At 36.3% G+C, this 26,449-nt stretch overlaps 1 protein-coding gene across 2 annotated transcripts in view; it reads right to left on the bottom strand.

Annotated features, from left to right (window-relative positions):
* Positions 1-308: 308 nt before the first annotated feature.
* The window catches only part of SACS (sacsin molecular chaperone), a 55,271-nt gene continuing 29,130 nt past the window's right edge, over positions 309-26,449 (bottom strand). For both annotated transcript variants that reach the window (XM_072326519.1, XM_072326520.1), the window contains 6 exons: positions 25,669-25,754; positions 22,506-22,617; positions 21,760-21,906; positions 19,146-20,628; positions 17,630-17,721; positions 309-13,749 (listed from right to left, as the gene is read on the bottom strand). In XM_072326519.1, the coding sequence (XP_072182620.1) occupies positions 2,189-13,749; positions 17,630-17,721; positions 19,146-20,628; positions 21,760-21,906; positions 22,506-22,617; positions 25,669-25,754 (13,481 nt within the window). In that variant the 3' untranslated portion in view covers positions 309-2,188. The remainder of the gene's footprint in view (positions 13,750-17,629; positions 17,722-19,145; positions 20,629-21,759; positions 21,907-22,505; positions 22,618-25,668; positions 25,755-26,449) is intronic.

The following is a 26,449-nucleotide window of genomic DNA, read 5'->3' as shown; positions in this document are numbered from 1 at the left end:
GTGCTTACAAAACACAGTTCTGTACCTTAAAGGTTTCCTTTCTCAAAGCTTGACCTAAAAATGTAAAAGTGTTTATGCAGCTCATCTGTTTTGGTTTTTTTTTCCAAACCATTCTACTATCTTATAAGTCCATTTATAATGAAAAATACATTGAGAACTGTTTCCTCCTGTTATCATTATATTTATCCTGAAAATTACTCATCTGACTCAATACACAAAATACCAATGAGCCACAAAGGAATGTTTCAAATAACGTAGGGAATTAACTAGATTGATTTATTTCACAGCACACAAGAGAGCTTGTGGTTCACTTACATGCTATTTATTGGAAAAAGAGGGAAAAAAAAGGCAAAATGTACAATTTCTTGAGAAATTCTTAACGTCATTGCAAGAAAAAACAGCTTTCCTTTTTAATATTAGTATTTGTACAGTTATATAGAACTAGCTTAAAAGAGACGCTGTATTATATAATACAAAGCTTGAAATCATAGGCAAACTTTATAAAACCAAGACACATCAGACTGAAGTATGTTTGCATTTTTATTAAAATTATGGCACTTAATATTGAATAGCGAAAATAATGACAGGGCTTCCCAACCAGAAGCAGCATCGTTTTCCAAACATCCAATTTCTTTCCACTACCATTAATTGGAAGATTTTTCATAATTTTTCGGAGAACAAGCCCTTTATAATTTGCAAAAAAAAAAAAAAACGATGAAGCTTTTGTGGTGTTTTTTTCTTTTGGCTTAAAATGTCATCAACAAACAGCTGCATCAGCCCTGCAAGCTCGCTTGTCTATTTTTCTTTGCATTCTCTAGGTTAAATTACAATTTCACTGTGCTGCCAAGTAAACAATACTAACAGCATGTCACTGGAAAGTGATGAACACGTTTAATATTGCTGATGCAGCAAAGAAAAACCCTTCTTTTTAGCATTATCCTTCATTTTAACATTATCTTCTTTTTCCTTTTTCTTTTTTTTTCTTTTTTTAATTTTTTTTACAAATAGCTAATGTTGAACATACTGCATATTACCAGAACTACTACAAACTATAAAAGAAAGAGTGTGAACTAAAAACCAGGCTTCTTAAGAGCTGTAGTGAACAACAAAATAAGAGCGTTACGTTGCAGTACCTTTAAATTTGTAACAAAACAAACAAAAAAAACCCAGTGTTCACTGTATGCCAAAACCGTGGTACTGAATTATACTATTATCAATGTTTGTTTGTGAAAAAATATATGTATATATGTACACAGACATAGGCATATACAGGAAGGAATGAAACTCAAGCATTTTGACGTCTGAAAGCTGAGTTTTGGTGTGTGGTTTTCAAAAAACAAAAAAAATCATCAAAAAACACTGCATAATAATGGCCATCAAGACTGTATCAACCACATGCAATTTTTCATTAAACAAAAGATGACAGATTCTAGAAGAAGAAGAAAAAAAAAAGTAAATTAAATAATTATTTTACAATAAAGTAAATGCAATCAATGCATGACATGGAGTTTCATGTTAAGTCAAGTATCATCATTCAGGTTTATAACTGTGTACCAATTCACAGGTACTAAACAATCCTTTATATGTTTACAAGGTGATATTGCAGCAAATCTATAATCAGATCCAGCTGATAAGAGTATTACTATAACTGACATGAATGTCCACAGAACACAAAAGAAAACAGAAATGCTCTGGAGCATTGTCTCCAAAGTTTTTTAACTTTCACCCCACCTCACATTTCCTAGTACATCCAGTATTAGGATTTGCACATTGAATAATGATATTACCTTCTTGGAAACGTAGCTTTAAATGAAATAAAGTCTAACAGGGAGTAACAACTACAGGACCATCTAACAGAAAGCTAAGCTTTGGTTACATAAAGTGCAGTTCAGTAATATGCCAATTATTCATGATAATGTACATACAGTTAATTTTTGCACTGTTTCCTTGGAATTTTTAAAAAATATGCTTTACAGTTTGCTTATACAGCAGGCTCAGTTTAAAAAAAAAAAAAATCTTATTTAAATAAATTTAAATTCTAAGCACTTCAGTGCCATCCACTTCTGTGCACCATATTTCTAAATTGCTTTGCAATATTTCACCCCTTGGATATTTAGTAATCTGCTCAATCACATTTGTGTCTCATCACATAAGATACCCAAGCTCTTGACAGCAGTCTTCAAATCTCTTACACTTTTTGTTGTATAAAGTTTTCAAGTTTTACTATGATACAGGCAGTACATTCCATCACTCTCATAGCAACTTCTGAAGTAAACCTATCATTTGGAATCTGTGGAAAAGGAAGCAAGTCAGGATATCTAGTTTTTAAGCTATCTACTCCATATGCTTCCAAAGTCTGGACGTCGTTTGCAAGCCCTTCAAGTTGTTGACTATATTCTTCTATTTTTTGTGCAAGGGCTGCTGGTTTTACATCTTTGTCTGATTTTCCCTTCACAGCATAATCAGCAGCAATCAAGGCTAGCTTAGTAGAAAGGTAGCACTTAAAGCATACCCATTCATTGGCATTTTTATGAAGATCATTTCTTGCAGCTGAAAAGTTAGCCCGGGCCTGTCTAAGCCATCGACGCGCCTCGACAGGATTGCCAACAGATCTGAATGTGGGTGGGACAAAAAATCGTTGCGAGAAAGATGGTCCTGTGGAAGATGGACACTTTTCTTTATACTGCTGCCTTTCTGATTTGTGGCTTGTTGCTTCTTGATTCCATGAAGTATAAAACCTTTGGAATGAAAATTTATCTGACTGAAATCGAGAAGATGAAGATGAAAACGTCCTTCTTGAGGCTCTGTCTGTGTTTTGATCCATAAAGGCCTGCTTTTCCAGCCTGTTAATCTCATTCTGTAAATGTTTGAAAACTTCATTAGCTATATCAAGATTTTCTGCATTTTTATCTGGATGCCATTTAAGATAAAGCCGTCTAATAATCTTCTTTCTTTCAGATTCTGGAAGCTTCCAAGCCTGTTCAATCACAGATGTCACTTCTCTTAATATTTCTGGCAAGGAACTTGCCTTTAGCTTCTTTGGAGAGTGATGTTTTGAGGATGTTGTTTTGTGGCTATCTCTACCAGTGAAGAGAGGTGGAATTGTTCTCAGTCCATGAGCTGGAAATTCTGTAGGACTAGTTGGGGTAGAGGGCGTGCTATCCCTACCTTGAGAACTTTCCTCAGGTCTTGAAAATCTGTACAAGTCAAGAGAGCTCACTATTTTATACTCACTATATCCAATATCAATCTGGTAAATCTTTCCTAGAAAACTGGGACTTTCACCATCTTCTCGTTCTACTTCCTGTACAATTATTGCATATGTGTAAGTTGGTTGATATGATCCATAGATATCACCACCTTCAGCATCAACAAGATAACCAACATATTCACCAGGATAAAAGACATTCATTGGATCCATAAGAAGTGTGTAATGAATTTCAGCTGGTATAGGAGTGCCAGGTGTTGGTAGTTCAAGTTTTGATGGCTCAGATGAGTCATACTTCACCCCTAAACTGTCAAGCTTCTCACTGATCCGGTAAATATCATTACAACCCAGCATGGCAATTAAATATGAGGTATCGGAAATCAGGTTGTCAGTTGCAGATTTTAAGGACATTGCTAATGCTAGCAGGAAATTTATGTCTTTGCTGTCAGAGTGCTGTATATAAAGCAATATTACTGCATTTCCGTATCTCTTTAGGAAAGCAAACGTTTCACTTTTACTGTGTGGAATAGGAGCAAAGCCTTTAACTCGTAATGTTGTTTGCAACTTCTCAAAACAGGAAACTTTCAAACCTTCCCGTAAAGCTTTGCAAAGTCTTATCGCTTTTTCTTCATTTGCTAAAAAAGCATTGTCATTTTCATGCTTCATAATCCTAATAAGCCCTGTGATGAATTGTTCTGAAGACAACAGTAATTGCAATCTTCCCTGCAAAGAACATAAAGATCCAAACTGACAAGTTCTGGGAGACTCTTCATCTAACTGCTCTTCAAGAATGCTGCTAAGCAAGCGAGGTCTCAATTTCTGAGGGAACAGCATTATCAGTTTGGTATGAAAACCATGGTCTTTGCCTAAGTAACACTGGCTAAGATCAACAAGCATTTGCACACCAATGTTACCCTGGATTCTACTTTTGTAGTGGGGTGCATCATCAAAAACTAAGATACTCGACTTTACTAACCTACCATCTTGACTGGGAAGGTAAAGGGCAAAATCCCGCATGTTCTCAAGGTCATTCCTAACCTTGACAGAATCATTCTGAAGACTTTTGAACAGGCCAGAAACTACTCTTTTAACAGTGCGCATTTCATTAGGATCCAGTTGCTTTCCTTCTGAGTTCTTGAATATACGTCCTAGAACTTCAACATACTGCTTTGTTGAAATAACATCTTCAGTACCCAAATGTTTAAATAACTGATGGAAAGTACCAAGTTCTAGAGGAAGTTTGTAAAGATAAGGTTTAAAATCAGATTCATACTCAAGGTTTATGACCACCTCTTCAGGCTTCAAGAGCTTCCAGCCTTCTTCCACCATTACAAAAGAAACTCCTCGAAGCTGAAAGCGAAATTCCCTTTTCTCCGTACTAAGAAATTCATAAATGCTTCTCAGGATCTTGGCCCTAGTTTTCACCATTTCTTCATCCACAGTTGTTATATTGCATATGTTCCTGCAGTTATTGATAACTTTGTCCAGAGGAGGGTCTAGATTAACATTCAGCATAGTTAAAACTTGCTCAAGTTGTTCCTGCATGTCAAGAGTACTTCCTTCTTGCTCTTTGATGCTTAAAGGTGTTGCTTTCTCAGGAAGAATGGGACACGAAGTCCACAGCAACTGTAATACATCAGTCTGTTTGAATTTAGGATTCACTTGTGCCCCATTAAATCGTATAAGAGGGAGTGTTCCGTTAACTTCTTGATACTGTGGGTGAAATCTAACAAATTCTGCTGGAGCTCGTTCAGGGCAAAGAAAATGAATTAATGACAATTCTTTCAGAAAGTTTCCTGACAAAAGATCAGTTCTTTCCTGAAAAATGTGATGAAGGAGGACATCAACAGCATTCTGCAGTGTTTCTTTAGACCAATTTTCTGTATTAGCTCGCATGCTGATCTCCTTAGCAAACTGTAATAACTGCTGCTGTGAAATAATGTATTTCAGTCCAATATGCCGTAGAAAAGTTACCCATGATGAAAGGAATGCAGCTTGGCTTTTTGGTTTTGTAATTTGTTCTAGTTTCTTTAAAAAATCTTGAGGTATAAATAATTTTTCTGGAAGCATAACCTCAAAGACTTTTACAGTCCTGTCATAAAAATATTTTGCAGGTTTTAATCTATTGCTTGCATCATGAATGATCAATATGCTTTCAAGCTTTTCAAAGAGCTGTTCTTTTATTTCTGATGCTTCTTCAATGCCAGTTAGCCTATTCTTTAAGTAGATCAAATGTTCTAACTTTGCATCGTAAGACAGACTTTCAATTTTTGGCAGAAGATGTTTCAAGTACACTTCAAGATCATCCACAGAGACACAGCCAAGCACGGTATACAAATCTTTTAAATGTATTTTCTCTTCAAGAAAAGCTGATGACGTTGACTGTGTCCATCTGTCTACTTCCACTGATGGGATGCTTTTTGTGAGGACATAACACATCCCGTATTTTGAAATGCTTATGTACCGACCACTAATGGATTTATAACATGGGAGAGACTTTAAAATTTTAATGTCATCCTGAGATGTCAAATGACATAAATTGCAATTGAAGTACATTAAGAGAGCCTCAAAGTCACTTTCTGCTAACTTTTCAGTTCTAAAAGATGATGTTTGTACCATATACTGTATGGCTTTCAGAATGCTTGAAGGATTATCTATATTTGCTGTAGAAGCTGACAGCAAAGGCACTAAAGCACTATCTTTGGAGCATATTTTGTTCAACGCCAGCTGAATACAACCTGTTTTCATCAAAGCATGAAAGACTTTATCACTCTGGGCATTTGGAAAAACAGCAATATGCATAATGCTGAGAGGCAGCAGAACATCACACTCTGGCACAACAAGATGGTTAGCTGAGACAGTAAACTTTACACCTGGAAGCAAAGTCCAGTCCTTCAAAGTTTCAACAACACCATCAAATTTTGCTTGGATATCTTCTTGTTCTTCCTTAACAGCTATAGACTCACTAATAAAATGCCAGGCATTTTTAAGCCAAGACTCACTCGCAAAGTTTTCTTTCCATTTCATACAACTTTTAGTTTTATATTCTCTGGGCAATACAGAAGATAACAACTCAGCAAAACTTGTGATATCAAAGACTTTTGCTACATCACTGCTAAGTAAGATATTGTTGTACCTCAAATACAAAGTGTTCATAAAGAGGTCCTTGCGAGATGGAATCAGTTCATGGTATGTTGTTAAGAACTTTGGTCGTTTTGAATCAAAAATTTGCAAGACATTGTCAAGGGTAATAAGAAGTGGCAAACCCTCAATTTGGATTTCATTTTCTTCTGCATCCTTAAAACAATAGTCAACAAGAAGTTTGAGGCTATGGAAGAGTTTCAAATTTGTCTGCTGAAGACGACAGGGTAATTTTCCAATGTGGCAGTTCGAGTCTGGAAATGAAAATGTCATCAAAAATAATCGGACGTCAGCAGGTGTGACATAGGTGACAGGAATATCTGCATCTACCAAACAGTGGTAAAGATTTGCAGTTTCATCACAGTTGTACACCAAATTAAAACCGATTTCTAAGAGTAAATGTTTTAGTCTATAAACATTTTCAGCTACTGACTTCCGTGTTGTAATGTTGTATTCCGTGTTTTTGAGATGCTGCAATTCATCTTGTAGCAGATTGTCAAAGAATGGCCGACCTTTATTCACAGTAGACATGTTAACCCATGTGATGATAACAGCAGAATGCAGATCAGAACCATCAACATTCGGAGCTCGCATAACAGGTAAAAGACGCTTCAAATCTTCATAAATACAACTGTAAACTGCTTTCACTAAACAATACCAATCTGGCTGAACATCTAGTCTATTAACTGGAAAAAAAGATAAGAACTTTTTTAAAGTATCTTTCACAGCATGAACTGGTGTGTTTTGCAGCACTGACACCGTAGGATCGGTGCCTGGAAAATAACGTTTCTTCAGCTGGATCAGCAGTTCGACATAAGCTGGTGCTATCAGTGCAGTCATTAGACTGTTATTCCAGTCACTTCTTACTCCAACTCCATTGTCATCACGCCACAGATTTCTTCTTGCAGAATCCAGAGCAAAGTGTCCATTCACGTGAAAAGGTAGACCAGTTTCTAAAGATAAAGGTAAGAAACAGAACGCTCTGTGGGGCTTTTTGTAATTATGAGTAATGCAAGCTGCTACCCCACCACGTGGAAAAAGAGTAATGTCCTCGTTTTTGTGGGCTGAAACCACACTTTTGGATACCTTTTCCATAGCAGAAAAGCCTGACCTGTTACAAATTAACCAAGTTGTAAGATTTCCTTCAGAGTCTTCAGTATCCATTGTGTAAGTAATCTGTTGCACAGGTATTTCATTTAACTGCTTTTTTTTAGTCACGCTGTCAATTACAGATGCATGGAATTGCTTTCTTTTCAGCCTGTCTCCATCAGTGATTTTTCCTTGTACAGAATACAACACATTCAATGCTCCTGTAGTTTTTTCTATCTCACAAATAGAAATTTTTTCCATGTGGTTCAAAAACATTAGGAGTTCTGCTCCATCTGTGCGCAGTTTATCTAAAAGATTTTGGACCATTCTATCTGAGCATGGAACTGTGGAAATTTCTGATACTTTTGCCATTTCTCCATTTCGAAGAGGAAACCGAAACATTGTGCAGTTATCCAGTTTAAAGTGATCTCCTAAGTAGAGGTCCAGGACGTCTGAGAACTGTGTTCTGAAATCTGCATCTAAATCTCTAAACATACGGCCAGGACTTGTTGATGTTGCACCTGGTGCATATCTAGCATGTGGATCAAAAATACAAAGTATATCATTGCCAGATATGAAAGAAGGGCAATCAGTAATATGATACACAGAATTGAAGCCTATACCATATTGTCCGGTTTTACAGGGGTTTCCTACTTTAGTACCTTTTCCAAGGTTCTGAATTCCTCTAATATCATCTTCTGTAAAAGGCTGATTGTTGTAAACACACAGTGCTGGCCCTTGAAGCGGTGCCCATTTCTCATCAAATATTCTATCAGTTGGATGCTGTCTAGGATCAAACACAAAACAGATCTCTGTAGCTTTTGCATCATCTGCATTCTGCAGGAGCTCTTTCAGCATTTCTTTTTCTGAAGGGTAGGCATTAAGAATGCTTTTAATTCTACTCGTCAATTTTTCTTTCTGTCCAAATTCTGTTCCTAGGGTAGTAAAACAGATGTTGGATGCATATCTTTCTAAAGCCTTATGACGTTTGGGTATTGCTCCTAGCTTTACTGCAACTTCCCTAGGAATATCAGCATGACAATACTTAACCGTTGTATCTTTAACTTTAATCCATGGACAGTCATTGTAACACAAAGATTTTGCAGGCAGAAGTGAAAGACGAGTATCAGGTAACAAAATCTCTCCGTATTTTTTCACGCAAAATTCCTGCTTTTTCTCTCTAATGAGGCTCCATATTCCTTCACTAATTATTCTCCTACAAAGCTGAAAATTCTCTTCTGTTAGTTGTTTGGTCCCTCTTTCCTGATTTATTAATTGCAGAACAAGAGCAAAATCTTCAACTGTGAAAGACTGCCTGACACCCATGCTTTCAAATAGCTCACGAAAACTATTTTTGTATTTGTTAGGCAACTGATAGAGATATGGTGCTGCTTCAAAATTCAAGTGAAAAGACACTTTTGTTGGATCAACGTATACATTCTCAACAAGAATAAAACTACAGTTCGTCAGTTGTTCAATTATCATAGCTTTTGTTGATTCATTTTGTAACATTGCTTCATGTAGGTGTTTGTAGCAAGCATTGGTGATATTTTCCTGATATAATGTAATGCCATCAGAGGACTTTGCAACTTCTTCTAACTGATTTATGACCAAATTAACAGCTGGTTTCTTTAGCAAACCCAGAAACTCTTTTACAGCTAATGACAAAGCACCACAACCTTTAAAGGAATGGGAATTTTCGTTAAGAATTGGCTGTATCAGGCAAACTATATCTTGATGATCAGCAGTGAAAAGATCAGTCGCTGGAAACATTGCATCAGGCAGAAAATCACTGCCTTTCCAATGCAGTGAGAAGCCTGCTGGTTTGCTAAGAAAAGGAAGAAAAGGGATGGTTTGACATTTTTCAGCAAATTCTTTAGCTCTAGGGTCCCTACATTTCAGTTTCTCATCAATAAGACTCAATATAATACTGCTTCTGAGACAAGCTGCTGCATGATCTACCTTGTTAATTTCAGCTACTGACTCTGCACGTTCTATCAGGTCTTCCCATAAAATATCATCTTTAGCCATTCCTAATTGAACAAGTTTAACCAAAATAACTGGGTTAAGGTAATCCTGAGTGGTACCATAAGGAAATCGTCCATCTTCAGCATCATATAACTTTGCAACTCTTCCTTCAGGATGGATCAGTCTTGATGGTGTAACCAATGGATGCCCATCCAAAGAACAAGGAATACATGGAGTAACACGAAGAATTCCTGAAAACTCCTCAAGTTTTTCATTAAGAACATAACGCATCAGAGGATCACGCAGCTCTGCAGCAATCTCTTGAACATTAGGGAAAAACACCTCAGAAAAGAACTGCTTTTCAGAGAAAGTGTTCTCCAACAATACGTATTTGCATCCTGCTTCTTCAAATCCTGTCTTAACCCAGGAAGGGAGATCCACAGCACACAGATTTTTGGAACCAGTTTTTTTAAGGTACTTCAAAAAGATCTTAAAGGCTGACGGTCCCACATCTGGCCGTTTCAGAATTGAGTCATCTAGAAACCTTACATTCTTCATGGAAACCCAAGAGATACCATCAGAAAACACTTTTATCCCTTCTTTGCTTTTCATATGAGCTATGTCTTCGTAGAACCCTTGACAAATAACAGAAAAATCATCATGAACTGAATCAGGATCTGGCCATACTGCACAGTAACTGTAGTCAACAAGCTCACCGCTGATTGCCATATCACGGAGAACACAAAGTGCTTCTATGTAGGCTTTTACAATAACATGTCTCATGAATACTGTGTTCCATCTCCCTTTCGTGTCTGTTTTCCAGATCTCTTTCCGGTTTGAAGTAACTGCAAAGCAGCCATTTATATGAAGAGGTAAGCCTGTTTTTATTCGTAGAGGTAAATAGCAGAATACTTCACCTACGTTGTTGCAATTAGGTTTCACAATCCACTTTTGATCCTGGGTTTCAGTCAGCAACACTGCTACTCCACCACAGGGAACAAGACCTAGTCTTCGTCCACTTTCATGTAATGAAAATTTTAAAGCATCACCAGTGTCCATGCAAGAACATATAAGCCATGTCGTTGAATCTACTGTCTTCTGTGGCAGTTCATCAGCTGACCTTTTTACCTGTCCTGATTTAGCCATTTCAAAGAAAGCAGCTGGATCATCTTCTGCGCCTCTGAAAAGGGGAGACTGCAAATCAGCAATCCGCCTAAATACATGGTGAAATTCCTCTACTACTATCTGTAAAATACAGGAGGACTTTGGTGTTTCAGTGGGAAGCTTTTTATTACTGCTGCTGCAGACCTTCATTAGTATAGCTGCTTCTTTCAAAACACTTACATTCGGTCCAGTCAAGGCTTTGGAAGAACAAACTCTTTTTTTAATAGTGACAACATCTTGTGCCACTCCAGGGTCTTCTTCCTCAATTTTCAAGTACTTCAAAACCATTGAATTTACACTCTGAGCAAATATTATCAGTCTATGACCACAAATGCTAAATTCATCCACAAGAGAATAAATGTCTGCTGTATTGTAACACGTACTGCTGACTTCACTCACTTTAGCTTCCTGCTGAGTTCTGAAGGAGAGTCTGAAAAGTGTTCCTTTGTAACTGTAAGGTGATTCTACAGTCAGTGGTAGCTGACAACCAAAAACTCCTATAAATGGCTTAAACTGATTGGGAAATTTTCGCAGCCTCTTCTGTTGTTTACTCCAGTTAATTTTAATCCCAGGATTAGATTTATCTCTAATATGCTTACTGATATGATTTACATTTGGATCAAACATAATCATGAATTCCCGGCTCAAAATAATCGGAACATCAGTGATATGATAAACAGAGTTGAAACCCAGTCCAAACTTTCCTACTTTGTCAACTTCACTCCTTTTTAAAGACTCTCCTAATCGAGTTATATTTAGAAAATCAGAGTCAGAAAATTCAGAGTTATTGAATGACCACAAAGCTGGACCATGACACGCTGCCATTCCCGGATCCAAGAGATTTTCTCTTATATCCATATTTCTCCTCATGTCAATCAGGAAATTACATTCTGTGGCATTAGCATCATCAGCATTTTGAAGAAGTTCTTTAAAGATATCTGAAATTGAAGGGTACTCTTCCAGAATGTTTTTAATTCTTACAGTCAGAGGCTCTCTTTGCCCAGATTGTTCAAACCCCATATTTTCTGGATTAATCAATCTTGTGCTAAGACATGGAACATTTAGCCACTCAGCAGTTTTCATTGGTATGTCTTCATGCACCAAAATTATTGGTTCAACAGAATCTTCAAGCAAATCATTTAAATCATCAACTTTGATATCACAGTAACAGCACTCATGAATTGGCCTCATTGCAAGTTTATACGGAACTTTGCCGCTGTACAGTGGCATGGGTGTATGAAGACTTGCAGGAATCTGATTACTGTATAGCCATCTTATAATGCTCAACATAATGTGAAGATTCTGTTTACTCTCTTGTTCAGAGAGAGACTGCTCACTTTTTAGATATATTTTCTGAATGACCATAGAAACATGGTCTGGTGTTAACTGCTCGATTGAACCACAACATTTAAACAACTGGTGAAACTTTGCCATAGTCTTTGGCACATAATGCAGATAAGGCTGGAGGTCAAGGTCAGGTACTGTTTTTATTACTGCTTGTGTGAGCGAACAAAATGTTTTACCTGTCCAAACCCAGGGAAATTTCAAGGCTCTAAAAGTTTCTTTGCCTTCTTCTAAATGATCGTGCATAAACCCATAAATTTCAAGCAAGATATGCTGAAACTGATAATAGTCCTCATCGCTGAAAGTTTTAGAACTGTGCCAATCAACCACCACCTTGAAATGCTTTAAGACTGCTTTTATGCTGGGTTTTGTTGAGATGCCAAGTGCTTTTTCTATATCAAACTGCACATTTTCCACAAGAGGAACTGAGGATCCAACTAAAATTGCATGAGATATATCACACATTTCTGGTGGTAAACACAGACTGCAATGATCTCCTTTCCAGACTAAGGATCCTGGATAATTTGGAGGCCTTTCCTTACATGCAGGAATCCATTTTATTTTTTTCAGGGCTGCTTTTGTTTCAGATGACTGAAGCAGCATATGGTTTTTGTTCAACATCATCAGGAGAGTTCTAGCTTTCTTTACCAATAAATCACAATCGGTGTTAGAGCTAGCATGCAAACTTTCAATTTTGTTTGCTACTCTCATAATATCGCTTTCCTCAAGATTGGCTTCACTTTTTAAGCCTATTTGTCTCAGAGAATGAAGAATATCTGAAGATGTAAAAATAGCAGGAGGAAAGGAAATTTCCTCCTCAGCATAGAACAAGTTTTGCAGTAGTTCCACCTCAGGATCAAAGAGCTCATTTGCTGTCATTGTCTTTTCCTCTGAAATTCTAATAAACTTCAGTACTGCCAGCCAATCTATCACATCTATGTTCTCATTTTTCAAAAAAGTCAGATTTTCAAGTACCCATTGCATTATCTGTGTTGTTTCATCGTATGAATAGAAATAACTTCTTATGTCTTGTATAATAAATTTCAAGCAATCTGTGCTCTTTAGCTGTTCAACTTTTAGCAGGTTAGCTAAGCGAATAGTAGCTTCATCACTGCTGTCAATTATTGGAACAGAAAATCTTAGACCAGGTGGAATTTTGGCAGTGTGGTGTAATACCTTACTACCATTTAGCCCAGCATAAACAGGTACAGCATCATCAGATGATTTCTCCATTTTTTTAAATATCGGCAATTCCTGAATAATTCTTCTTTCTTTTTCACTTACATCATTCATACTAGCTAGGAATGCCCTAAGAGCATCCTTATGTGTTGACGGTAATGACAAAATTTGATTGCATAGTTTCTGCAGGGACGCTTTTTCCATTATTTGTAAAACAGCACTTGGTAATGGTGGATGCACATATTTTTTTATAAGTGGATGTTGTATTGAAACGTCCAGCTTCTTAAGCACAACTCCACCAACCTTCTCAATAATATCAGCTATGTAATCTGGGAGCTGAGTCTCAGATTCATCCTCCAGAATGATAGGTGACGGATTCCTAAATCTAACCAGTTCTAACGATGTTGGGTTTTCTTCCAGCAGAGTCTTAGGGATAAGTGGCATGTCATCAAAAACACTCAAGTCATCAGAAAAATGCATATAGAGGTTCTTCCAGACCATCTTAAGCCAAGAAACTGATGGGTGATTATTGTCTTCCAAACCTGGATACCACTGTACCACCATGTCTCTGCCAGGCCACACACTATTCATAACTTCTTTAATTAGCCGGGTAAATCTTTCTGGGTTCAGAAGCTGCAGCTGAGTACATGGCCTTCCTGAAATTATAGCAAAAGGGCAATGCCATGAGAATCAGAGCAGAGCTGCATAATAAAGTGCTTTTGGAAGTTAGAAACAAATCTTCTCTTTTGGGGAAAACTGCTAAATAGAACTGCAAATACCAGCTACTCTTGCTTTTAAACGTTAATTAAAAGTAAATACAGTCCATATTAGTATAAAAATGAAAACAAATTGAAAATTATTAATAAATTATTGCACTTGTTAGTTTGACACAAAAGCCTTCAGGCATACAAAGCAACTATGCATTTGCTGTCAAAGTAGAAACTTACACGTATTTTCCTGCGTAGTTGATTCTGTACACTACTTATTTGCCTAGCGGTAAGTAAGAACCTAATCCACTATTTTTCCTCCTATGCTTGCAAAGATTCCAATAGTTTTTAAAAGTTATTTATTAAATATAGCAAACCAGATGCCCTTATGCTAAAAACTGACAAGCAAAACTCAGTCATGCAAGGAGTGCTGAAACTAAGTTTAGATGTATATGCTTTTATTCTTATTGTCAATACTTTAAATAAATGAAATGAATGTTAACACTTACATCTTTATCATTAAGACAACTTATACTTAAAAAGTAAAGAACGTCTGTGGCTAAGAACAGAATACAGAACACAAAAATACCAATCCCTCCCAATGACCACAATAAATGACAGAAATGGAATCATGACATCTCAGTTTCAGATCTTTCATTCTTCTAAATAGCACAGCTGTTTACCAAGAGATGGGTAGTCAGATCCTTTAAAAACTAAAAGTTTCCTTTCACCTCAGCACTCAGAAGACATATGTATTCTATTTAATGAGCTATGAGAACAAATTGTATTTACAACCTTTTTCATAATTATCTTTGGTAGCTATCTTTTGCCAGATTGTTTTGCAGGTTTTATTATAGGGAAAAAAAAAAAAAAAAAAAAAAAAAAAAAAAAAAAAAAAAAAAAAAGAGGTGTAAGTAATGAAAATAGCCAATCAAACTCACACAAAAACCAAGCTTCAATACAAACCAGTACATTTTTAGTTAATAACCATACCTGAAAATCCCCAGAGAAGCTGTTGGGCTAAAATATAATCAAATTCATTTAGAAAAAACCTAGTCAATTATATATTAACATACAGAACATATTGAAACAATTATTAACTACAAAAGTATAGTACATATCTTGGGAGAGAAAAAAATAATATTTGGTTATTATTGTGAAACACACAAAAAAACCAAAACCTGTAACCTATATTCCTAAAGAAGCAGTGCAAAAACATGTATATTCTGCAATTGTATTGGGAATCTCTCTGATATAGTTTCTAGTTACACTATCTTGAGAGGCAAGATCTTAAAAGCATGTACTGTAGGTATGCCTTACTTTATTCTGCCCTGGTGAGGCCTCACCTGGAGTACCCTGTCCAGTTCTGGGCTCCCTAGTACAAAACAGACAGGGATCTCCTGGAAAGAGTCCAGTGGAGATCCACTAAGATTATAAAGGGCCTGAAGGATCTCTTATGAGGATAGCCTGAGCGACCTGGGTCTGTGCAGTCTTAAGAAAAGAAGACTGGGATCTGATCAACATCTATAAATATCTAAGGTATGGGAGGCAAAGGGACGAGGCCAAACGCTTTTCAGTGGCATGTGGCAATAGGACAAGGGGAAATGGCCACAAACTGAAGCACGGAAGTTCTGCACAACTATGTGTATGAACTTTTTCACAGTAAGGGTGACAAAGCACTAGAATAGATGGTCCAGAGAGAGGGGTTGTGGACCCTCCTTCTATGGAAATGTTCAAAACCTGCCTGGACATCTACCTGTGCAAGCCAGTCTAGGGAGCCTGCTTTGCCAGGGGGTTGAACTCAATGGTTTCTAGAGGTCCCTTCCAACTCCTACAACTCTGTGATTCTTACAATTACGTAAAATCCTAGAATGACACAATTTAGAAGAAGGTGGAATAAAAAGTAGGCCACAAAAGCTCACAAAAGGTCACCTGAAATCCTCAGGCATTTCTAGATTTAGAAAATTACATTTCTACATAAATATGACAAGTAAGCCCTTCTAATCAATAAGAGGCACATCACCAACCAAAAACAAGTCCCTGGAAGAATGCAGGTCAAAGAAACAGTTAAACAAAGAAGATAGGAGGATGTCAGGATTCAAATGCAACCCAGATCTTTCTAGGAACCAGATTCACAGACCAACCCAGAAAATGAAGGAATGTCCTAGAAGAACTCTCAAAGAGACTGGTTTATTGCTTTTTTTTTTCTTTTGTTTTAATCTCTGCTTTCTGTTTACAATGTATTTAAGCTGACAGTATGCCAAAACCTGGTTTCAGGTGATTTTTGCTTTTGGTTGTTTCTTATTTAAGCACAATTTTGAACTGTCTTGTGAAACTCACTTGGAAAGAGACACTACACCTCAAAAACCAATTTAAGGTATCATTGTGAGGAACTAACATTTTTCAATTTTTTTTTCCTTTTCTCCATATGATCTGTCATCCATCTATCCCACTATGGCCATCTTGATCAGTTTAAATAAGAATTCTGATAAAATTGATAATTTAGAGAGAGAGAGAAGAATCTTTTTCTTAAAGGCACATTTTCTAGAGACTGAATAATAAAATATCTCACCATATATATATTATTTAAAAAAACAGTTCAAGTGTGACTTGTTTGGAGAAAGAAAAACAAAAGCTTTGGAGACAGAATTCAAATTTAACTATCAAACGCATAATGAGATGCAAGTGCAGAAATGTAAATTAAACTAACAATGTCTAGAAAAAAGGGCAAAAAATTAACAGTGAAAGCAATTGAACACAGAAGCATCATATCTACAAAAGCAGCAAGTTTTCTGGTAAACAAACTATTTGGTTGAAGATCAGAAGAACTCCCGTAGGCCTGTTTTCACACAATCAAAAGTTACAAATTAAGACTTGAGAAATATTTAACAAAATGATATGGACTACAGCATGCATCCAGCCATGGATGGTTTGGTTTTTTATAGATACATCTTTAGAAAGCATGGATGTGATCACCTGTGGTTGCAAGATAAATGATGATCCATAATCATAGAATCACAGAATCATAGGATTACCCAGGTTGGAAAAGACCTTGAAGATCATCAAGTTCAACCGCAGCCTAACCAGTACCCTAACTCTAAAAACTCTCTGCTAAATCATATCCCTGAGCACCACATCCAAACTGCGATTCAACCACCTCCCTGGGGAGCCTATTCCAGTACTTAACTACCCTTTCTGTAAAGAAGTTCTTCCTGATATCCAACCTAAACTTGCCCTGGTGCAACTTGAGGCCATTTCCTCTCGTCCTGTCATTTGTAACTAGTGAGAAGAGACTTGCCCCACTCTCACTGTAAGAACCTTTCAGGTACAGGAAGAGGGCGATAAGGTCCTCCCTCAGCCTCCTTTTTGCCAGACTACACAGCCCCAGCTTCCTTAGCCTCTCCTCGTAGGGCTGATTCTCCAAGCCCTTCAGGAGCCTCGTTGCCCTTCTCTGGAATTAAAAAAAATGACATGGCTATTGCACATAATGATAGCATAAGACATGTTAACATAGAACTCAGGCCACGTTAAGAAAAAGAATAATGTACGTAAAAAATTTGCATTGAGATATCTCCTCTTAATTCTTATATTGTCAATTTTTATATATACCTTTAGATCTTCCCATTTTGTTCATTCATAATTTTCATTTATGCCACTTACAATTCAGTCTACAGCTTTTCAGGTTGGTTTTTGTTTTGTTTTGTTTTGTTTTTGAGATGATCAGCTTACCAATGTGAACTCAATTTCAAAGAAGATAACTTGAGTTCAGAACTAGTCTGTTCAACAATTAGCAATCTATTTCACTGTATGAGTTTACAAAAGACATTACCTCTGCTTTTGGCAGCTTCTTTCAAAGCAGCTAGAACCTCAGGCTTCAGGTCATCAGAAAGTAACCTCCCTTCAAGGCCAGGAAACAGTGATCTAACACAACATTTAAAAAAAAAATAAATAAATGTTTTCAGCAAAGCATTTAATTCATGTATGCTTCAATACAGAAATTACCAGCATGGAAATCATCATGGTAATTGTTGCATGCAATATAGTCACATGTATATTGGGCTGTCAGTGGATATTTTCCTATAAAAAAAGGAAATAAGAACTTAAGAAAGAGAGCAGTAAGAAGCTATATATTCCAACTATTCTTCTTATCAAAGCAGGTATAAGCAAAGCTTCTTTTGATAGAAAAAGATAGCATAATACTATTTTCATCTATTTGTATTCTAAAGAAAAAAAAAAAAAAAAGTAAAATGACATTTTATGTCTCAAAGATTATCAGAAAGAAAAAATACACCATGTAAATCCAGGACTTCACAAAAATCCAACTATTCAGACATTGTTCTGAGTGCATACATTGGTTAACACTATTTTAACTGGAAGTATTCCAGATGTAGCCTCAGCAGGGCAGAGCAGAGGGGGAAGATCACCTCCCTCATCCTGCTGGACATGTTCTTTTTGAAGTACCCCAAGATACCACTGGCCATCTTGGTCACCAGGGCACACTGCTAGCCCATGATCAACCTGTTCACCAGGACACTCAGTTCCTTCTCCACAGAATTCCTTTCTAGCATACCAGCCCTTAATCTGTACTGATACATTTAGTTATTCCTCCCCAGAAGTACAACTCTACACTTGTCCCTGTTGAAACTCATAAGGTTCCGCTCCACCCAACACTCCAGCCTGTCAAGGTCGCCCTGAAAAGCAGTACAGCCTTCTGTCAGCTGCTCCTCCCAGCTTTGTACCAGCAGCAAACTTCCTGATGGTTCATTCTATCCCTTTATCCAGATCACTGATAAATATGTTGAACAAGACCAGACCCAGCACCAGTCCCTGAGGAACACTACTAGCCACAGCCCTTCAACTAGCCCTCTGAGCTCTGCCATTCATCCAGTTCTCAGTCAGCAGAGGTCCATTAATTTACCCCATAGCCGCTCAGCTTACCAACAAGAATCTGAAAATGATTGAAAGGAAAAGGAGGGGTGGCTCCGTACACACAAATGGGAGACAAGGAGGAACAACTACAGATAAAAGAAAAAAAAAAGCCTAAAGCTATCTCATAGCCTTTAAATTTAATGTACTTCCTAATTTGATGTATGTCCTGTGGCATTCTGCTAAAGCCTAGATCACATTATACTTTACAAAGTTATAAAAGCAAGTAGCTTTCAAACTTTTCAAATGAGACATGTACATACAAACATATGCATTAATCCAGATATTGAGTTACGTGCATGCAGTATTTCATTACATTATAGGCTGCTGCATAACATCTTATTTGCTAATAAGTATGTAACAGTCTGAAGTTCTTTAGCATTTAAACTAAAAAGCAATTTTTAAAATATTTCATATACCTGGGAAAATCTTCTGAGGTTATGTAAACAATATCCTGTTCTGACACAGATGAGGAAAAAGAAATAAAATTTCCATTCTGTAGTGGCAAAAGCTCCAATCCAATGAGCTCACTGTACACTCCATCAGAAAGCACAAACTGAAGGAGGTGAAGCTTTTCTTCAGGAGGTCCACTGTGTCCAGATTTCCTTAGCACTTGCCGTACAACTGCAGGAGTCAATTTTTTCACAGCTTTAACAGTACAAGTAGTAAAATGCACTGCACTAGCAATATTTGCTGGTACCTTGGCAATCTGCTTCCCTGAATTCTGGAGGTAGTTGAGAACCGATTGTGTGTACTCCAAACTCTCATCCATTTCAGAAAAGTACACCTGTTCCACTTTCATCCACTGATTACTCACTGAGTAAATAACTGTATGCTGAAGCAGCTCTTTAAAGAGAGGTACTACAATTGGTTTCCAGGGAACCCTGATTTTGTTCTCATCAGGCCATAAACCATAAATTCTTTCAGCTGACAATGGAAAATCCGAATTCTCCTCAGTCTCCATTCGTTTGATAGCTTCCAAAATAAGGGTGCTATACGCCTTTGGCACAATATTCACCACAAGAAGATCATTCCACAAAGCTGCTGGATCTCTCCATTGATCCAGCTCACGCCACTTGATACTCCTTCTATTGTCTGTGAGACCAAAGAAACCACTAACATGGACAGGCAGACCAGTTTTGCTTTCTTCACCTGGAGGCAAAGGCAAGAAACAAAATGCTCTTCCTGAGAAGTCTGCTACAGCTCCTTTATCCTTCTCATTATATGATAAAGGCATGGCTATTCCAATAGTAGGAACAAATTTCAAGTCATCTGCTAAGCAATCCAGTTCAGTACACATTCCTCGGCCACCTACACAATTACATACTAACCAAGACGTTTTCTGTGCATCCTTAACACTCTCATCTTCTAGAGCTATATTTACATGGTATGTCACACATGTTATGCTATTGCTTGGAACTCCCTTACAATACTGATTTATTGCTGTTCCTAAGATTTTTATAGAGTTGGGTCTTTCATGTTTCAAGGCTTTGTTCTCACTAGCAGTCACTCTAAAGATCAGCTTCTCAGTTCCATCAGCCTCCCTAACATGCAATGAAACATCCTGAACGCTCTTTAAGAAGAGCAATACTGTGTCAGCATCTGCTCTGAAGGATTCGAACAGTTCCAAAACCTTCTGCTTGTCATAAACATTGCTGCTCAGTTGGGATGGCTGCAATCGAAGCGGGAAGCGAAAAAATGTACCAGGAAAGTTTCCATTCTTAAAAGTCTCCTTAGTGCTGCCAAACACACCAATGAATGGTGCAAACTGGTCTGTAAGTTCATTGATTTCCTTGCTGTCTTCCTTTAGATTCCAACACTGGCCTGATTCATGAGGTCCAAAGAGGGTTTGATGGGGATCCAGCATTCCAATTTGGTCACCACTGAAAATACTAGGAACATCTGCATGAAAGAAAACCAAAATATATTAATAACCCTAACAGAGCATTTTCAAATACAGTTTTATAGACAGAATTTAATAAGGGCAAGAAACACCAACATTCTAAAGCAACGATGAACCTAGCAAAATTCTAACATAACTCAGTATTTATTGACAGGGAGAAACAACCACATCCCTATTCTGCAATATACAGTCATACAACTATTTGAATTTTAGCAGATAGAGAGCAAGATAAAGTGGAGTTTTTCCTCAGCTGTATACTTCGACATTTAAAATACTTTAAGAAAATGTACTTTGCCAAAAATATATCCCATTACACTTGTACTTGGCAGATCTTAAAGGCCCATTTAAAAAGATAACATACCAGATATCAAACCACTGAATGTATTAACTTTAAGACTTTATGAACTCTGTACTAAATAAAATGAGAAAACATCTTGTGCCTTGTTAATTCCCTTCATAGGAGCCACAAGTTAAATACGTTGTTTGAGAAAAATTCTGTCTTTATCATGTATTATTATAACTACTACAAAGGCTGTAGGCACTATTAGCTTTTATCTACTTTTTCACTACACATTAGTAAAGCATTCTGTAAGAATAATGGATTTCCATACTTAATTTTCCCAGTTAATGAAGTTATTTTTATTTTTGTCACGGTTTGGTGTGGCACACATTTTTTTGGAAAAATCTTTCTCAACATGTATAAATCTCTCCATTACTTTTCAGCATGAAATAAACATCACTGCTTATTATATAAAGAACTTGCATAAAAGTTTTGGTGCAGTGACCCACTTAGACGACATGCTTCTGCTTGTATACTCACCCTACATTACAACCTTCTATAATGTGAACTACAGCACATAACTGAAGTAATGACGTAGAGGAATGTTCATTTCAGCATAAGGGACTAAGTACACAATTATGTTAGTAGAAGAAGCAAATTCTCCAAAGCTTCAAAAAAAAAAAAAAAAAGATGCCTTTGTGGGGTTTTAGAAAAACATCAGTACTCTTCAGATAAACTTTGCTAAGGACCTTAAAATGAACCATATAGGCAGTATTACATCCTTGTTGAATATGTGGTTTAAACATTTTAAATGACATTATTTTAAGATGAAAATATCTACTGAATGTACCTGTTATATGATAAACGGAATTAAAGCCAATCCCAAATCTTCCAACTTTCAGGGGATCATCTTTCTTCCTGCTTCTAGCAATTTCCTGTATACCATGCCAGTCCTCGGGTGTGAAAACTGCATCATTGTATGCATAAAATGCTGGCCCTAAAATACATAGGCAAGCATTAAAAAGATGACAGCATAAAACTATTCACTGCTGAAAATTTCTAGAGAATGAATTTACAAACCTGAGAAAGCATTTCTTTGAACTATGTGCCTGCTAGTTTAATGGGGAAGCAACAACTCAAGCCGATCTCAGATTGTCCTTGGTGATGAAAGGGAGGTATAAGCAGAAGAGTAGCAAAAACCAGATGCAAGACTTACCACTATACATGGTACTTTTTCCCAGAGAAATAAACCTAGAGATAGACATATCTCTAGGAAAAGTGTCTTAGAATAAAGAAGAACATGAAGACTTTCTTAAACAGAATAATTGGAAGAACTTCGAAAACTGCAACTGACAGCTTGCAGAAGGACAATATGGCCTTCAATACTAAAGATTTCCTTTGGAAAAGAATTATCAACATTAGAACTTAAAAGATTGAAGCAGCAATGGAGCCATCCCAATATAGTCAACTCCACACAGGGGAAAAAAATAAATAAATAAATAAATAAATAATAAATAAAAAATAAAAATAAAAAAAAAAATCATAGAACCACATATATACCAAAGAATGGACAAAATCAGCATGAAGTGTATTTACCCTGATACTGTGCCATGTCCTTGGACCACAGAGTTTCTGTTCCATATTGAGTTTCATCATATAAAAACCTAACCTCTGTGGCACCAGCATCTTCTGCATTCTGAATCAGTTCCTGACAACAACAATAAAAACAAATAAAGATAAGATGTAATGCAGTAATTTTATGCTTATTGTAGCCATGGCTTTCCAACTGAAGCAGTAGAAAATATAATACTATAAAAGGAACACTCAAATACTGTAACCATGATTTGAATTCGGAGCTCAAGTATCACACACAACCTGCATGTATACATTTCAGAAGTAAACTACTAAACTGTTACTGTAAGAACTATTTTCCCAAGTCAGAGTTATATAATAAGTCTTAAAATAATACAAGATAGAAGAAGATTGAAAATAAAAAAAAAGAAAGAAGTCAAAATTTATTGTTAAGACCATGCAACTGTGAGACAGGTATCAGGCAAATAGATGTGAAGGGGGAATATACAGCATTCTTCTTTGCATTAACTAAATTCAATTTAAGTCAACATTCATAGCAATGAGGTGCAAGACATTTCTGAGCAGTATCTCTTTAAGTAATGAAATCAAGAGAGGTCACCAGTCAAAGTCCATTGAGTAGAAAGAGACTTTTATTAAGATTGAATATTTGTTAAATAAAGTTAGTAGCAGTGAGAGCCATGGAAAAATCTAATAACTGAAATGTCAATAAAGTAGTTTACTATGCTAATTATAAACTACATTGATAAAATATGTCCATCTAGTATCATCTTCCATAAACTCCTTAGCATAATTATGAACACCTGCAGAATGAGAAATTCACAAAATACTCTATTTATACTGGATCATCAGTGAACATCAGGCCTCCAAAAATGTACCAGATATATGCCTATGTGCATGGGGGTACATGTGATTAACTTTTGCATAAGAAGATCTCTTAGCTGAATTGAAGAGCTGTCTAGGTGGGCACATCACATCAAAACATAACATACAACATAAATTTTCTGCAATCATTCACAAGAATAAAAGGGCTGCTTGCAAGATGAGCATTCAGGTTGGATTCTAATACACTGTTGGCAGCAGTGAGCAGTAATAAATGAGTAACAAATTCATTGATATCTAGTATAGAGTTTTAAAGCAATAAGCTCTCAGTTTTTCACTTTATGACAATACATTCAATATATTAATGACAATATAATAAGGTACATTATGAAATTAACCAAAATAATCTATATTGTCAGTTCTACATCATTTAAAATCAAGACAAGATAGCAAGAAAAACACCCAGTTCAGCATACGCTTTCAACAGAATCACTACATGCAGTACTTCATTAAAAAAATAATAATAATAAAAATAAATTCTTTAAAAGAATTAACACAATCATGCAAGAAGATGTAAAATAGTCGAGGTCTCTAGAAACATGAAATAAGCAGGGAAACCAGCAGGTAGCCAAAGACATGTACTCATTCTGTGGCACGCTCTGGATCTGCTATGTCTGACTTTAACAGCAATGTACTGGAAGAACATTAACATTGAAATAAAATTTAACAGACCAGGAAAATTCCTAGTAATAAGCCCTTCTTAACAGTCAGTTAACACTGAACTATACAAACATGAAAAGATGAACATTTATAATATTAGATCTACCTGTCTGATTTCTAAGGGCATTACCCTACTTTGTTTCATGCTGGAAGGAGAAACTGAGCTTCGCTTTTTAAGAAAATATGAACCCTTCATAATGCAAATGCATCTTACAGATTCAACTAGCATTCAGGAATACACAGTAAAAATGGTAGGTGTCCATTCATAGGATGGGTACTCTCAAAAAATATGTCCTTGATGCAAGCTGACAAAACAATTGAAAGCATCTATAACTTACATACCCATACTGAAAATAAACAACTTCTAGTTCCATGGTTGCAAAGAAAACCTTCCAAGACAAAAGGGTTTGTCATCTTCTGTCACCCATTTTATCAGTGTGTTTTCTATGAACAGACAGATACACATCTGCACCAAATCCCATTGTAGTCAGAACCTAGAATTCCTACATACTAGAGGGATAAATTCCCTACCATCCATGCCATGAGGCATTCTAAACAGAAGTACGATAATAAAACACGAAATGGTCACATGAAATGCTCTTCAAAAGTAAAACTGGCACTTCAACACATTAGCACAGAAAGCTACAATAAATAAGACAAGTTTTCTCTTGCTAAAATTCCTGAAATTAGAGTGAAGTGTTCAGAATTATCTGTGTTTTGAGACGTCTAGAGTGAAGTGAGGTAAAGCTCATCCTACCTTTCCCATCTTATTTACTGAAAAAATTTAGCTCTTAAGTCAATGCTGTGATTTTCAACGTTTGTCTTGCACATGTAATACTCAGCATTCAAACACTGAGCACTGCAACATAACATGCCCTAGTGCCAGCATACTTTGAAGTCTCCTAGACAAATTATTAAGTACATAATGAACACTAACTTCAGTTTCAAAGAAAAACTGGCATTCATTTATTGTAATAACCTATTTCTAGAATATTTTTATGCCTAAAGAAAATCGATGAGTTCATTATTTACACTGCTCCAAAACAGTCTTTCAAAAGTCACTCAAAGATGTCTCTTATAAGTACTTAACCTAATCATGAGACTCTGTGATACCATAGTTAAGCACAGAGGAAAAACGTATTTATTTAACATGGAATTCCATAGCAAAATTTAATATTGGATTTTCAGGCTCATCCCAATCTTATACTAAGTTAAGTCCCACAGAATTGCATAAGCTATTATGTACTTTCTTTCATAGTTTACAGCAGAAATGAATAAGATAGCAAGCAAAAAGAAACCGTTTTATATAGCTCACTCACATATAATTAAGTCCAAGATCTCATGACATAAATTAACATCAGCGTTTTATCTATCTCTTTTTTCTTAATTTTAATGGTATTGGTGACAAGCAAGCTCAGAGACTAACACAAAAAAAAAAAACAACATAAAAACACAACCCACTTTGCTTTATAGAAATAGAAATATATATCTACTCAACTCAAATGATATCTGATAAAGTCAAATTTCAGTACTTCAAATCTTCCATAAAGATTTGCCAAAAAGCATTAAACTAATAGTAGTGTGTCATGCACATTAATTTCTTCTAAAAATACCATTTATTGTTTACCTTAAGAATCTGTCCTCCTTCTGGGTATCTTCTTAAAATATCCTTAAGAAAATCAACAAGTGGTGGAGTTGTTTGTCCAAAACGACCTGAAAACAGATACAAAGAAAAATTGTATTATTCTACTATGCAATTACTTTCAGATTTAAGAAAATATACCAAACAATTACTTCAAATCTTATTTTACATTAACTTAAGACCTGACATTATAACATCCAAATAAATAAATAAATAAATAAATAAAAGGAGTTGATATTAATGTCAGTATGAGGTTTCATATCTAGGTGAAACAAACTTGATAGCTAAGGTTTCACGTCATTTATATCCCAATTCCAAGCTACTGAAAGTTCAAACACAGCAACTTCTAAGGGACAACTACTTTTTGAACTGTAGGACGGCATTCTAGGTCTCTAAATATTTTACAGCCAGAGATGATCCTTTCTGACATGCACTCATACAGCATACACTGTCTCCAGCACAAACTTCCTGTTCTAGCACATTGTGGTGCTGGCCTGGTGTTAGTGTGGGTGCTCCCTGTGCTCAGTGCAGGAGGAAAAGTCTCAGAAAGCTACTAACAAGTTTTGAAGTTCTGGTGAATAAGCATTCTATGAACTCCACAGTTAGCCCCTGCTCTAAGAGAAATGATTTATTATAGAATGAATGTATCAAACTTCACCAGTTCAACCTCCAGTCTAAACAGCAGTTCCCTAAAAGCAAATTTGAGATGAACAGTAGATGTAATGCCAAAAGGAAAACTGGCTCTACTAATGTCTCTGTACTCAGC

Source organism: Excalfactoria chinensis, chromosome 1 (genome assembly GCF_039878825.1).
Source record: "Excalfactoria chinensis isolate bCotChi1 chromosome 1, bCotChi1.hap2, whole genome shotgun sequence".
In the NCBI taxonomy this organism is placed as follows: domain Eukaryota; kingdom Metazoa; phylum Chordata; class Aves; order Galliformes; family Phasianidae; genus Excalfactoria; species Excalfactoria chinensis.
This window is presented reverse-complemented; position numbering and strand designations above follow the sequence as displayed.